Genomic DNA, 13,504 nt, shown 5'->3' on the forward strand with positions numbered 1-13,504 from the left:
CAACCCTTCCTATTAAAATAAGAAAGAGGCATTATAAATTGCAATGATAATATCAGGTTGGCAGTAGTTTCACCTAGGTTACACCTGAAAGACTTCTTGCATAAATGTTGCCTTTAATGTTGATAGGTTTCAGCCATGCTAAGGTGAGCTGTGAGACACGAGTCTGCAACGGGGGACGGTTCCAGGCACTGCATTCATCGCTGATTCCTGTACCATTTGCTGAGCCAGCTTTCAATCTTACCAAGCAATGTTGATTCAAGATGAGTATGTGGCATTAACTACTCATCTCCATTCCTAACGTGGTTTTAAGAATTTCATTTGCAAAAGTTGGAAAGCTTTTGGCATACATCAAAGAGAAGCTTTCCCTAAAATTGCAACCCAAAGGAGCTTTCCAAGCAGGAACAGAGCTCTGGATTGTCGTGAGAGCAGTGCTGTAGAGGTGACAGCTTTCCCGTAGGATGTCAAAGGGACACAGGTCATCAGTTCCAACTGCAGCCATAAAGGCAGTTTTAGCCAAAAATCCTATCGGTTCCCTCACTTTTTAGGAGAGCAGCAAAGCTGAACTCATCTAATCACTAGATAAGATAAACAGAGGCTGAGGAAGGAAACAAGATGCATATTTCCCACCGCAAATGTCCATCTATTTACTAAAAAGGATGAAGGTGGAAAATGAATAAGTTTCTTCCTAGTAGCTGAGCAATGGCTGTGGTTGGCTTCAGTTTTGAGATGCTTAACTAACAAGCTGAGAAAATGCCCCTAAAGAAAACAAAAGGAAACTTCCTCTGAGTGCAAAACTCCAAGTCTCTAACTCATTTCAGTTCAAGGTTAGTTTGTTTAGTCTAGAGTTAATTCTGCCCACTTGGGAGACTGTTTTGAAATAAAGATGTAAGGGACAGACAATTGAATTAACCCACTGGGAGAAAACAGCAAGCTGAAAAAAGGGACCAAATAGCTAAAAGCAAGATAATAAAAAGCATTAATTTTGGTTAAACAGCACTTCAGATTTCAATTAGCTTTGTCTAATACATTCCTGCAGTATTTTAGTTAGCTTCAAAGCTACCATTCATCACTGAAATCCTAAAAAAAAAAAAACTATCCTAGTGATATACCCTACTTTTGACAATGTCAAATTTCAATTTGACAAGCAGTGTCGAATATAGTACTAACAGTTTGCAACTTGTATTTATGTTGGCAGAAGCCTATCTTGAGAAAGAAACTTTGCAGAGGATGGCGGAAAAGGTACGATTTCCTCTAGATAATCTTCATTTCTAAGAAACAACAAACTTTTAGGCAATGCAGCCACTCAATGTTAAGAAAATCAGCCTGAGGTATGGCATTATCACAACCTATTGAGGTAGATTAGCTCCCGGAAAAATGAAATAAAATAAAATAATAATAATAAAAAAAAGCTATGATGCCCAAAACACATGCGTATGTGCCATCTGAGTTCTCAAGTAGATAATCTGTTATAATATCCTCATGTTTCAAGGCACAAACTTTTACCTTTTGCTGATTAAAAAACATCTCCTATAAGCTGCTGTATAACCGTTCTGTGTGGGGAGCCTCTACCTTCCGGCAGTGATCGTCAGAGCTATCTTGGTTATCCAGACTGCTTCAGCCACTACTGTAATTTTGATAGATGATGCTCTTAAATAGATCTTTAGAACTAGCAATCCTGTGCTTCGTGTTCACTAGCACAGATTCCAATTAGCTCCCCTAGCTATAAAAGAAACCCCCCAAAACACAGGATCTCTTCCTTCTCCTCAGCATCCTGGAATTTGTTCCGATGTTAGTGTCTCCATGATTCTTCCAACAGTACCCAGCTGCTGTGATTAGGGAAAGGGGGTCTTCCATGCATTACCCTCTCCTATGTTTTTGGACTCTTGAAAAACTTTGTCGTCTTCTACTTTCCTAGAACTTTCCCCCTAAACTTTGAAGGGGATCAAAGGGCCGAAGTTTCTGAACGGCAATCAGACCAACCAGCCTTATTTTGACATGGATGCCACTTTACAAAGCTCTGAAGGGCAGCGAGACATGCCTGCAGTTTTACAGCCCTGACTCAGAAGCAGGAATAACAAACTAGGACTGCCAGAGAGGTTACAGCCTCAACCATCTAGTCCAGAATCACTGTGCAACCACAGTTGTCCAGTACCTTGAAGTAAATCAAACATAAGTGCCAGTCTGCTTTAGAAGTGTTGCATATAAGAAAAATTCAGGAGTTATTTCATGAGCAGCTCAATTCTCCATGGAACAGGCAAAAGGGAAACAGCTGGTAAACCATCAAAGAGCAGACAAAGGATAAACAATCCTTTCTGATGTCACTACTTGTAAGAGAGTCTTTAAAGACAGAAAAGCATTGCTTATTACCTTTAGAAATGCCTTCCCAACGAGAAGCATCAGAATTCTTTTCCTTAGATTCATTTTTTGCACAAGTTTACACTTCAGTTCTTTCTGCCACTCAGAAAGAAGAGAGCATTTCATGCCTGCTGCCCACCATGTTTGAAGACTAAAGAAGCTTAATTGCAACCAATATTTTTTTTCGCCTACTTACGGAGGTTTGCCGATGATTTCTAATACCAGCTATTTGCTCACATTAAGCTAACAACTCCTTTCAAATTCTGCTTTAAATAGAAAATCAAAAATAATCTATATTCAATAAATTAATTTAATCATTGGTAACACAGGACTGATGTTAATCCAGAAGCATTCTGCAGTCACTGAAGTAGAAAAGCAAATATAACTGAAGCCACAATACGAATAACAAACATTAAGACTGGTCTTTGGACTAGGTTTACACTGCATCTGACACTTCCAAAGAGGACAACCATACAAGCTGGAGGCTCAGAAATGGCACTTGAAATTTGAAAGGTCATTTTCAAAATACAGCTTCAAAGTTATAAATAGCAAAGATAGCTTCTCACCTAGCAAGGAAGTACACAATTGTTCTTAGCCACTGTGGTCAAGACACTACAGAAAGAGCAAGACGCTTCAAGTTTACCTTCGTTGAAAGCTACAAAACGTTTGGAGCCAGTATATACTTCAAACAAACTAACACAGTTTGTAAGATTGGTCTTAATGTTTTGTAGAAGCAGATGCAGAGTCTGATAAATTAAGTCAATTGACTTAACTAAGTCTTCCATAACCTACAAAGAGAGTTGCTTACAGAGAATAAGTTTGGTTTTAAATCAAATTCTTAATCAAAGAAAACATTTCTACTCGCTCTTTTCTTCAACAAAGCAAGCTTTCCAATAAGTAGGGTATCTTTCCTCACTGCCTGGCCATTTGGTTTCACAAGTATTACAGGTTAATGATAGCAGACAGTTGCTACCATGTTATGTTCCTCAGGCTAATAAAAGCATGAAAAAGAACCAAGACGTACTGCATTTCATTTGCGAGCCTGCAGTCTGGGGACCCTCAGCTTATTTGACTTCAACTGATGGCTTTTTCATAGTGAGTATCTTCCCAGATAATATGAAAGCAAACATATTCTGAACAATACGTTCAGTGATGAGGAACTGATAACAACCTCTCCAACCAAGAGGTAAGGTCAACTTCCCATCCCGCAGAGTTTCTGAAGAAACAATTCATTCAGAAGACTTACTTGTTTAACCAGCATCTGTGTGACTACTAACTCATCTGAGCGCTTTTCAAAGTATCAAGCCCTAGATGTTACTGTTCAATATGTTATCTGATACTTTGTTAGCTTCTAAGACACAATTCTCTCCATATACAGAATTATACTTGTGGCCTGCCTGGTGATTATGGCTTGTCATTCATTTAAGAAGTTTGACCTTGCAGTGATAATCATCCATTGATCAATGTCTGATAAATCTAATGTACTTCATGATACACTTTTGGCTGAGCTTTACATTGCATGCATCAGCAAAATACACTGATACTTCTCAAGAGATCATAATCAATCTTGGCTCCAAGACCTGGAAAATATTCATAAAGTTACTCCAACTCTACCATATCTCCATCCACCTTCGATTCAGTATTCTTTCCTCATCAAAATACTTCTGAAACACAGTCTTCAATAGGTGACTCTTTCTAGTGCCTACAGGAGTACTTGCTTGATAATAAATGTATTCACGCTATACGGAAGGTTACTTATGCAGCATAACTTATTTGTTATTGCTGTGCCAAAAAAAAAAGATGAGCCATTACAAAGTTCACTGCGTTGTCAACTGAAGTTTTATTCAACCTGATGGCACTGTGTTCACAGACTTCATAATGTATTTTCATAACTCCAGAACAGAATGAATAAATATCATTACTCTTTGCTCACTGATGGTCACAAGGAGATGAACTAGTGAATTAAGCTTTACACTGTCCCAAATACTTCAGTTCTATATCAACCAAGCAAAGAAAATCTAATCAATTCAATTATCATCCTTCTATTTGTGTTATTAAAGCATTATTCTTTACATCCAGATGTTATTCCTGGATCGTGCTTCTTTCCCCAGTTCTGTCACCATACTACATGCCTAATCTACAAGATCTTGAGCCATGAAAATTTTCTTCCTGAAGCTGGCCCAGATCCAAATCAGATTCATGTCACTGACCAGATGCAGTAATCTGGCAAGCTGATTTCACATGCCCTGCTAAACTCTGTATCAGTCTTAGCTATCAACAGATTTACCAATATTAAAGGCTAGCAGTTTTATATGTTCCTGTACATTCATACTAATTTACATAACAGCAGCAAAAGCTAGAGCTAAAATGCAGCAAATGTTTCTAGAGAGGCAAGACTTTGCTGTCCTTAAGTTAAACTTCTATGATTACTTTTGTATGCTCTTTAGCACATTTGGATGCGTATTAATAGAGTCCACGTTGCTTATCTTAGATGCTGGCACTTTCTGTTCTCTGCAAATGTTGCCAACAAAAAGAAGTTTGCGGATTTTCAAGGCAACTTGGATATAATACACACGGAGGCAGATGAGCTGCTTCTGACCTTCCAAAAGCTGCAACCCCTGGCAAGATTTCCAAGTACTGCTGTTATTTCAGCATATCCCAAATACAAAGGCATACGTTTTCTCTTTTTTTTTTTTTTTTTAAAATCTCACCTCCCCCCGCCACCCCCACCAAACTGGCCACCACCTAGCTGCCGACCGTGCTTACAGCTCTGACAGTCCAACGTTTTATTTTGCAAATTAAGTTACTTAATAGCCCTGTGAAAACTCGGTACATCAAGCTGCCAGACTGGAACATGCCACCGCACTCCGCTCCAAACCGGGTCTCTCCTTCAGACACTTCCCAAACATGCAGGATGAGGCCCGGATCAAAGCTTTCCGCCATCGCTTTGTTTACAAACAACCCACTACCGGTGCCGCAGGTAACAGGCTGCCTTCAGCCCTCCCCACCCCGGCAAAAAAAACAGGGAAAGCGCTCGAAATCCTCGTTTCCCCGCGGTGCTCGGGAGAGGCGGCGGAGGCGGCGGCCGGCTCATCCCCGCTCCCGGCTGAGCCGGTGGGGCCCGCGCCGCCCGGGGGAAGCCGCCCGCCGGGCCGCCCAGACCCGCCCGCCCGCTCCCCTCCGCACCGGGCCCCGGCCCCGACCTAGCCTCCCGCGGGCACCGGGCCCGGCGGCGGCCCGGTACCTGGTGCAGCGCTGTCAGCCCGTCCACGTTGGTGGTGTTGATGCGAGCGCCGTGGCCCAGCAGGCGCTTCACCTCCTCGGTGTCCCCGCTGGAGCAGGCGGCCAGGAAGACGGCGCCTTCCTCGAAGCGGACGCGGGACCCCCCGGCGCCGCGGTGCCGGCCGCGGCCGCCCGCCGGCGCCACAGGCTCCTGCTCCGTGAGGGAGCCCTTCCAGCGCCGCAGCTGCTCGGCCCGCCGCAGCCGCGCCGACTCGGCCCGCTTCCCGCCCAGGTGCTCCGGCTCCGACATCGCCGCCGCCGCACTGAGGCGCAGGGAGCGCGCCGCGCCGCGCCGCGCCTCAGCCGGGAGCGGGGCGCAGCGCCCCCGCCGCCATCTTCGCTACGCCCCCGCCGCCGCCGCCGCCGCGCCCGCGCCTCCCGCGCCCCGCGGCATCCCGGGACATGTAGTTCCCGCCGCACGGCGCCGCACCTGCCGCGGGGCGGCGGCAGCTCCCGGCGACCTCTGCGGCGCCGCCGCACCTGGGCGCGCTCCGAACTACAACTCCCAGCACCCCGCGCGGCCGCGCGGTCCCTCCCCCAGCCCCGCCCCGCCCCGCCCCGCCGGGCTGGCCGCCATCATGGCACCCTGCCAGCAGAGAGCTACTCGTGGGGCCGGCCCGCGGCAGCGGCGGCTGAGGGCATCGCGCCCGCCCGCTGGGGCCGCTGTGCCCTCTGCTGGCCGAGCCGTTCCGTTCCGTGCTCGGGGGCCGGAAAAGGGCCGGGCAGCAGACTCCTACAGGAGTCTGCAGGGCTCTGCGGCCCTCGGGCCTTCGGGGCAAACCCAGCAGGGAGTGAGGAGAAACAGCTGGCTCAGAAAACAGTGTCTCAGTTTCTTGGGAAACAAGGCCAAATTTACCAAATCCCAGCCCACACACCCAGCAGCAAGTGAGCTGCCCTAGAGGGTGTAGGATTTCCTGAGAAATACCGAGTTTTCCCCTTAACGACTTCCAGAGCCCAGCAGTCCCCAGGCTCAGGCTGGAGAGCACCACTCCGGACAGCTGCCGCGGACATTGAGGACCGGAGATGGACCCTGACCCAGCCGAGATCCTCTGCCGCAAGAGCGTCTTCGCAGCCAGCAGCCCAAACATGTCTCTGTCCACTGGGCTGAGCCCAGGCAGGCACCAGTGTACCTGCCTGCGGGCAGCAGGCTGCAGAGGGCTCCCTGCTCTGGTCTTCCAGCTCTGGTTGTTGTAGCCAAACACAAGCTTGGTCGTTTTCAAATGAAGTGTTTGGATTTGGGTTGGTTGTGCCTTGTCTGAGCCCCCTCTCGTGGCTAGATGGTCACAAACACTGTAAAGCTTACAGTACGGTGCAGAGCCTTTGCTTGTTTAAAATGCTTAGGATTATAGCGTTGCCTGGCAGACGGTTAAACACAACTCTTCATTCTTGCTTCAGGCTGCCCCTCTTGCTCCAGTTTATTTTGCAGTACCAAGCTGCCAATTTGCCTCAAATTGCTCAGTAGAGGAAGTAGCAGAACAAGCACGCTGCTAAATGCTCAGTAACAAATTCCTTAGATCAGACAGCATTCAACCGGGAGTCTTGAAAAATGCCACTTTTCAAAAGAGCTCTAGGGTAAACCCAGAGAACTACAGATCAGTACATCATACCCTCAGCAGGCTCTCTAAATAATAGACTTATGGGCCACACAGGGCCACATATGACATGCCAGGGAAGATGTTAATGTGGGATTTGGGAGGGGAAGTCGTGTATCACAAAACTGCTGGAGTTCATTGAATGTGTGGGGAAATGTATGGATGAGGAAAACCTTGACAGTAGAGTCTAGCTGGATTTCTGGAAGGCGTTCAGCAAGGTCCCTCACCAAACTTCCTGTAAAAAGAAAGCTGCTGTGGAATATATATGAAAGTACTTGCATGTATAAATAATTAGGCAAAAGAGTAAATAGCAATTTATTAGTTAAAAGAGTTGTCTCAGTGGGGGAATGTCACCACGGGGGTCTGTAGACTGTGTTATTTAACATATTCATAAAAATACCAAAATCATTCTTCATTAGCAGCACAAAATTGCAAATCTAAGGTTAGGAATTACTACTGTAGAAGTGTTCAGAGAAGGGCATCAAGGAAAATCAGAAATCTGGAAGAACTATCTGAGGAAGGACTGAGCAGACAACAACTCTTTAGACTGGCAAAGAGGAGACGGAGCTAGAAGTCTTTAAAATCACAAATAGCCTGAAGAAGAGGAGAAAGAAAGAATTTTTCTCTCCCAATGCACACAAATAACACATAGAGGCTCCAGAAAAATTTGTCAAGCAGATCCTTCATGCAATCTATAGTTCAATACAGAGCGCCTGGTAGCAAGGCAGTATGGGTACTAGATGTTGAGATGTATTTAAAAGCAATTGTACAAATTAATGGCAGTAAATCAATCAAGGATCATCAAATACAAAGCTATGGTCCTTGGTTCAGAAAGGCCTTTGACTGCAATTTGCTGGAGGTTGGGATCCCCTTAGTATCTGCTCCTGGCTGCTGTGACAGACGGGTAGCATGCTGGGTCCGTTCAGTGTGACCATTCAGTGTGGCCTTCTTATGCATTAGGTTCTTCACAGCGGGTTTGGTTATTCATGGTGAGAAGTATGCTGAGTTCATGCTGGATCAGGCCTGGAGCTCCTTAACTTTGCATCTATTGTTTTTAAAATGTTTGATTACAATTCTTCTGGCTGCATGCCAGGAGGATGTGAGCTGCAGCTCCTGCACAGAGTGATGGGCACAGCCAAGGTAAGGGTGCAACTTACAGTTTTGTGGGTGCCTTCCCCATCTGCAGTGCGGGAACTAGGCTGTGGCCCATCATCCAGCCCCTTTTCCCCCCACAGCTGACAAGGTCCCCCTGTGCTCCTATGAAACTGCCTGAGGCTGTCAGACATTGGTGTTTTTTTAGAACAGGCCTTTTATTTTCCTTAAGAGAATTTTGCCCAGACGTATTTGAAGATTTTTTGTCTAGAATTCCCATACATCTGACTAAGCTCCTGGATGCTGAGATGTCCTGCACAGCCACAGCTCATGAGAGCTGCCTTTAAAGCATGTGAGCAGTAAGCCCAAAACGTCTGGCATGAATCATATGTAGCATTGTTTCTGGGATGCAGAGCTGCTTAGCACGTACACAGCTTTGCATGTGTCCCCAAACTGCAGGATTTACTCTGTATGTCAATGGGCCATCCAGTACTTCTTGGAAATATCAGGTCTAATGTGCATTTTCCACACACTGAAAATCACAGCCAGAACTACGACTGCCTTATTCCAGATCCTGCTTCTCTGGAAACTGGAATGTATCACCAGACAAACAAACTTGGCTGGAAGAGGGAACTGTTGTTCTGTGACGATGAGCAGCTCTCAAATCCTCAGCAAAAACTTTTAATAGTACTTTGCATCATGCCTATGTACCTATCAACTGCTAATATCTTTAACAGCTTATGTGCTTCTGTGAAGGCAAGAAAGCTCTCTGATCGAAGAGGCACAGAGAGGACAAGTGGCACATGGGGGATCTGTGCTCAAACTAGAACTAATCTTCAACATTACAAGTGTCAGTCTCCTTCCTTTCAATTTCTCTGTGAATTTCCTTTAACTGCTCTACTAAACAAGACTTTCATTTATAAAATAAAATGAATTTCTGAAAATGATCTAGACCAATTTCTTACTCATCTCTGTAGAGCAGCCTATTTGAAATAATAGTAAAAAAAATCATTGATCCCTTTCTGTTTACTGAAAAAATTCTTTTCAAAAACACCCTTGAGAACCATGGTAGATCAATGAAGGAATCTAATAGCATGAGAACTACCACTATAATGACTTCACACTCTTTTAAGGCTTTGTCTACCCTGACATTATCCTGAAAAAGTTACTATTTTTGTTTCAAACTTTTAACAACATTTTTGATGCCTCAGAGCCCCCAGTTGTCTTTGTTCATTCTTTTTGGCAATTCTGCTCCTAGTCCATCAATCCAGGACACTATTTGACTTAATCCACTTGTGTGATCATTCCCAAGTGCCCAGTCATGCAAAGTCTTTGGCACATTTTAACTGCACACATTGTTGAGCACCCCACTGGAAACAGCTGGAGCTATTTATGCTATATGAAGCCAAGAACATGCTTAAGTCTTTTTGGAAATAAAATCAGAGTGGGTAAAATTCCCTGTTAGACATTGTATGGTGACCTTACACGTGAAGTTGTGAGATCTGCAGGCCACAGTCTTGTGCAAGCCTGGGAGTCAGGCGAAAAAAGGGGGTCTCCTGCAGCCTTTCCCACTTGCATGTCCCCAGGCGTGGAGCATCTCCCTGGGAAGTGAGGAGCATCCCATTGTCAGTGTAACACTAGATGGCGCGGAGACCCAAGGCAACTTCTCAGAGCTCTGGGTACAGTTTCGCCTCTGGTGTCTCCACTAATGAAAGAGTCATTGAAGTGAGAACAGTGCATTTATTTTCTCCTTCATCCCCTCAGACAATGTACTGTCTGATAGACATGGAGGCCGCAGCAAGCAAAAGGGCAAGGACAGCCAAAGCCAGCCCTATGGAACATGATCTGAGAGAGAGGCATCTCTGCTGTTTGGGGAAGGCACTAGGGTATGAGCTGTGAAGAGATTTGGACTATCTGTTCTCCTAGGAAGGGAAGCATGTCTCCCTCATATTAATGATGCCAGACAGCAAAGAGTCCCACTGTCTGTGGACAGGCGCCATAGGCTCCTAGACCTCACTATCTATGGATGGTGTTAGGTACTTTGTGTGTCTGATCTGATCTCCCTTCTCTCTAGCCCCTTCCAGGGCAAAGAGCGGATATGGGATTTGCAACATCAGAGCCTGAATTTGAAGGTGCAGAGGTGCTTCCTGGAGCTGATGGCCAGCTTTCAGTATACCCTCTCCATTTCCTATGAAGAAAAGAAATAGGATGTTGAACATCTGAAACCTGACAACCCTAAACTCACATCCTTGGGAAGCCAGTTGGAGGGGAAAAGTCTGTCCATGTCTGCTGGTAGCTGACATCTGTGACATCATCTCAAACACTGTGTATTAGACACGTCGTCTGAGTTATCAGCAGAGGTTTCCCAACCTCTAGGGGAAAGGATGCACATCCCCCACGGGCTACAGCTATGTCAGGTGTGGTAGTATCACTCTAACCCTCTACACGGCCTCAGGGAACCTGGTGGAAGGTCCATAAACATCATGGCTGGCTGCACTTGGTGACATAGAGATGCTCATGTCTCCATTCTCTACACATAATGCTAATGTGCATCATGGCAACTGCTAATGCCCAACTCAGTGATATGGTTGTATCCTGATAATCAAGACCTTCACATTCCCTTCAGTGGGGCCCTGAACGCCTGGTTAATACGACAGTCACCTATTCCTAATGTCTCCAAGTGGTGAGGTGGCCTATTGTGCTCTGCAACTTTGGAAGGGGATGCTGGACAGCCATGCCAAAGGGCATGGATGTAGCAAGACTGGGTTTTCAGGTCACCTCTGCTCTGCTTGTCCCTGCCATGGTCGGGACCGATACTCATGGTAGGCAATGGCTATTTGTGCACATGTGGTGGGAGTGCATCAGCCTCTGTGATGAAAATGTATGCTTCTTTCCCTGGTTCCTCAAACATTCCAAAACAGAAGCCCCTTCTCTGCTCACAAGATGTTAAAAAGTTTTCTCCTTCCTGACACTGCATGGTGACACGAGTCCTCTCCTACTTGCAAGACAAAAAGCATTCTGTTCTTCTCTGACAAAACTTACATACTCTTTTCTCTGCACTCAGAACACTAGCAACATATTCCCTTTCTTCTCTGCTCAGGACACTAGTGACATATTCTCTTCATGCCAAAGTTATCTAGATCCAGAGGAAGTACCCCATCATTACTCTCCCACACCTCCCTTCTCTCGATTTGCTCCTGTAATGTAGTCTCCACTCTCTGCACCTCATGCAACCTGGGATCCTAAGCCATCCCACAAACAGGGCTGCCTAGCATAGGCAAACCACTGTGGCTCATGAGCCCCAAAGAGTCACACACAGCTTCTTCATGTCAGCTGTCTTTTTTCTTTTTAACCACTACTTATATTTTCAGATAGAAAAAGGCCACCTCAAGGAAGAGAAATTAAAAGGGAGCATTTACCAGCTGTGTCCTGGCAATTCATCTCGCCTGACTTGATAATGCTTTCCACAGCCGCAGCAATCAGGAGCACTAGAGCATCCAGCTTCTGTTCATCCTCACCTACTGCACGGGTTGGAAGGTGTTCACAGAGCACAGATGCCACAGGGACTTCATGGCAAGAAGATAGGCACCAGCAATCCTGTTCACTTGGCCTAGCTTACTTTTCCAGAGCTCCATCTGGAACTGGTTCTGGAAGTGGTTCACCTTTGTGCTGGCCTCCAAGTCAATGGGAACAGTCAATAGGTTTGAATCGTCTTTGCTTTAAACTAGATTAGGCTTTTGAGAATAGCAGATATGTATCATCTCTTTGGCTGAAAACAAGACGTCCCATTCTGCCACCCTGCCCAATCTAAGAGTGGGCCAGCATGGTGGAACAGCTTGGATCAGAACAGTGTGCCCCTCTGATCTAAGGCTAGCTGGGAACTCTGGTCTGAATGGGCCCACGTTGGGGCTACCATGGGATGGGGTGTTCCAGGAGACCAAAAATTCATAGGAGGGACGTGGGTGGAGAGCCCCTCTGAGCAGGGTGCTGCCTAGCCCCTGTCCTTGTGCACAGTTTGCAGAGGGATCTGGGAAAGTGTCCTGCTTTCCTCCCTGCCTTTCTGATGGACTCAGCTTTCCAGGCAGAGGAAAGATGCCAGGTGGTGGCTGGATCCAGACGGACATTTCTCAAGATTGGGTGGAGATGGAGAGCGGAAATTTGTACCTCTGCCAGCTGTGAATCAGGTGGCCAAGGGAGAGAAAAGCCCCAATGTACAATCCTGGCAGGGGAGTTTCAGCGTGCAGCAGGGAAAGGAGAACCCTCGTGCGCAACAGTGCTGTGCCGTCTGCTTGGCAAGGAGTGAGCGAGGGTGGGTGGGCATCTCTACATGTTATGGACAAATCTACACTGTTCAATCTACATGGTCTGCAGGTAGGCCACTCTCAGATTTTTACAGTGAAAACAGTGTTGCCTGGATGTTTTTTTTGTTTGTTTGTTTGGGGTTTTTTTGCCTTTTTTTTGGCTCTTTTTTCCCCTCCTTATGAGGACCTGGGCCTCCTGAGGCCCCTGGGTTCCCCTGACATAGAAAAGCATGGAAGAAAAGGAGATGGCAGCCTTGTAGCCCAGCAGACACACTTTCTATAGCCTGTTGCCAGGGATGTTTGTGTGTGAATGGGATCCCGTGGAGTGAGGGTAGAGCAGAGTCTCTGGGGATAATACTGAGAGGCGCAGGCAGTATCTGCTCCTGCAGACACAGAGGTTTCACAGTGCCTTTAGTGCTTTACTCTTTTGATGGCCCAGGGCTCCATTTGTGCTTCTACAGCCTGCCTTCCGCCTGCTGCTCTGTAACCTCTCATTTAGTTATTTTGGAAGTTTTTTTCCAAAGCCTCTGTGGCAGTATCCTTGCCCTCATGGTTTCATGTTGTACTACCTTTTTGCCTCATTGCCTTGCATATGCAAGCCCAAACACTGTTGTTATGATAGGTTCTCATGGGAAGCAGTTGCCATGGGCATGAGAATCGCCCCTTATTCCTCCCTCCCCCTTTCCTACACCTTGTCATGTAACTTTTTTTTATATTAGAGGAAAATAAAAACTTTGATGCATAACAAAGTAGACAATTGTCATTTAATTATCCAGGAAGTATTACCAGCAATATATTTGCACATCAGCTTAGCAAACACTTAGCAAACAGCGGGTCTTAGATATAGAGATGCCTTGGCTGATGCCTGGACAATTCATCCCT

The 13,504-nt window shown here is 46.1% G+C and overlaps 1 protein-coding gene across 7 annotated transcripts in view; it reads right to left on the reverse strand.

Moving 5' to 3' along the window:
- The window catches only part of PPP1R12B (protein phosphatase 1 regulatory subunit 12B), a 126,451-nt gene extending 120,521 nt beyond the window's left edge, over positions 1-5,930 (reverse strand). For 6 of the 7 annotated variants that reach the window (XM_062595200.1, XM_062595198.1, XM_062595199.1 and 3 more), the window contains exon 1: positions 5,600-5,902. In XM_062595200.1, coding sequence (XP_062451184.1) covers positions 5,600-5,887 — 288 coding nt within the window. In that variant the 5' untranslated portion in view covers positions 5,888-5,902. Of the gene's footprint in view, positions 1-5,599 lie in introns of all 7 variants that reach the window. The other variant, XM_062595203.1, reaches the window with a different exon arrangement.
- Between the last annotated feature and the right edge of the window lie 7,574 nt (positions 5,931-13,504).

The sequence above is a fragment of the Rhea pennata genome, chromosome 25 (genome assembly GCF_028389875.1).
Source record: "Rhea pennata isolate bPtePen1 chromosome 25, bPtePen1.pri, whole genome shotgun sequence".
Classification (NCBI taxonomy): Eukaryota; Metazoa; Chordata; class Aves; order Rheiformes; family Rheidae; genus Rhea; species Rhea pennata.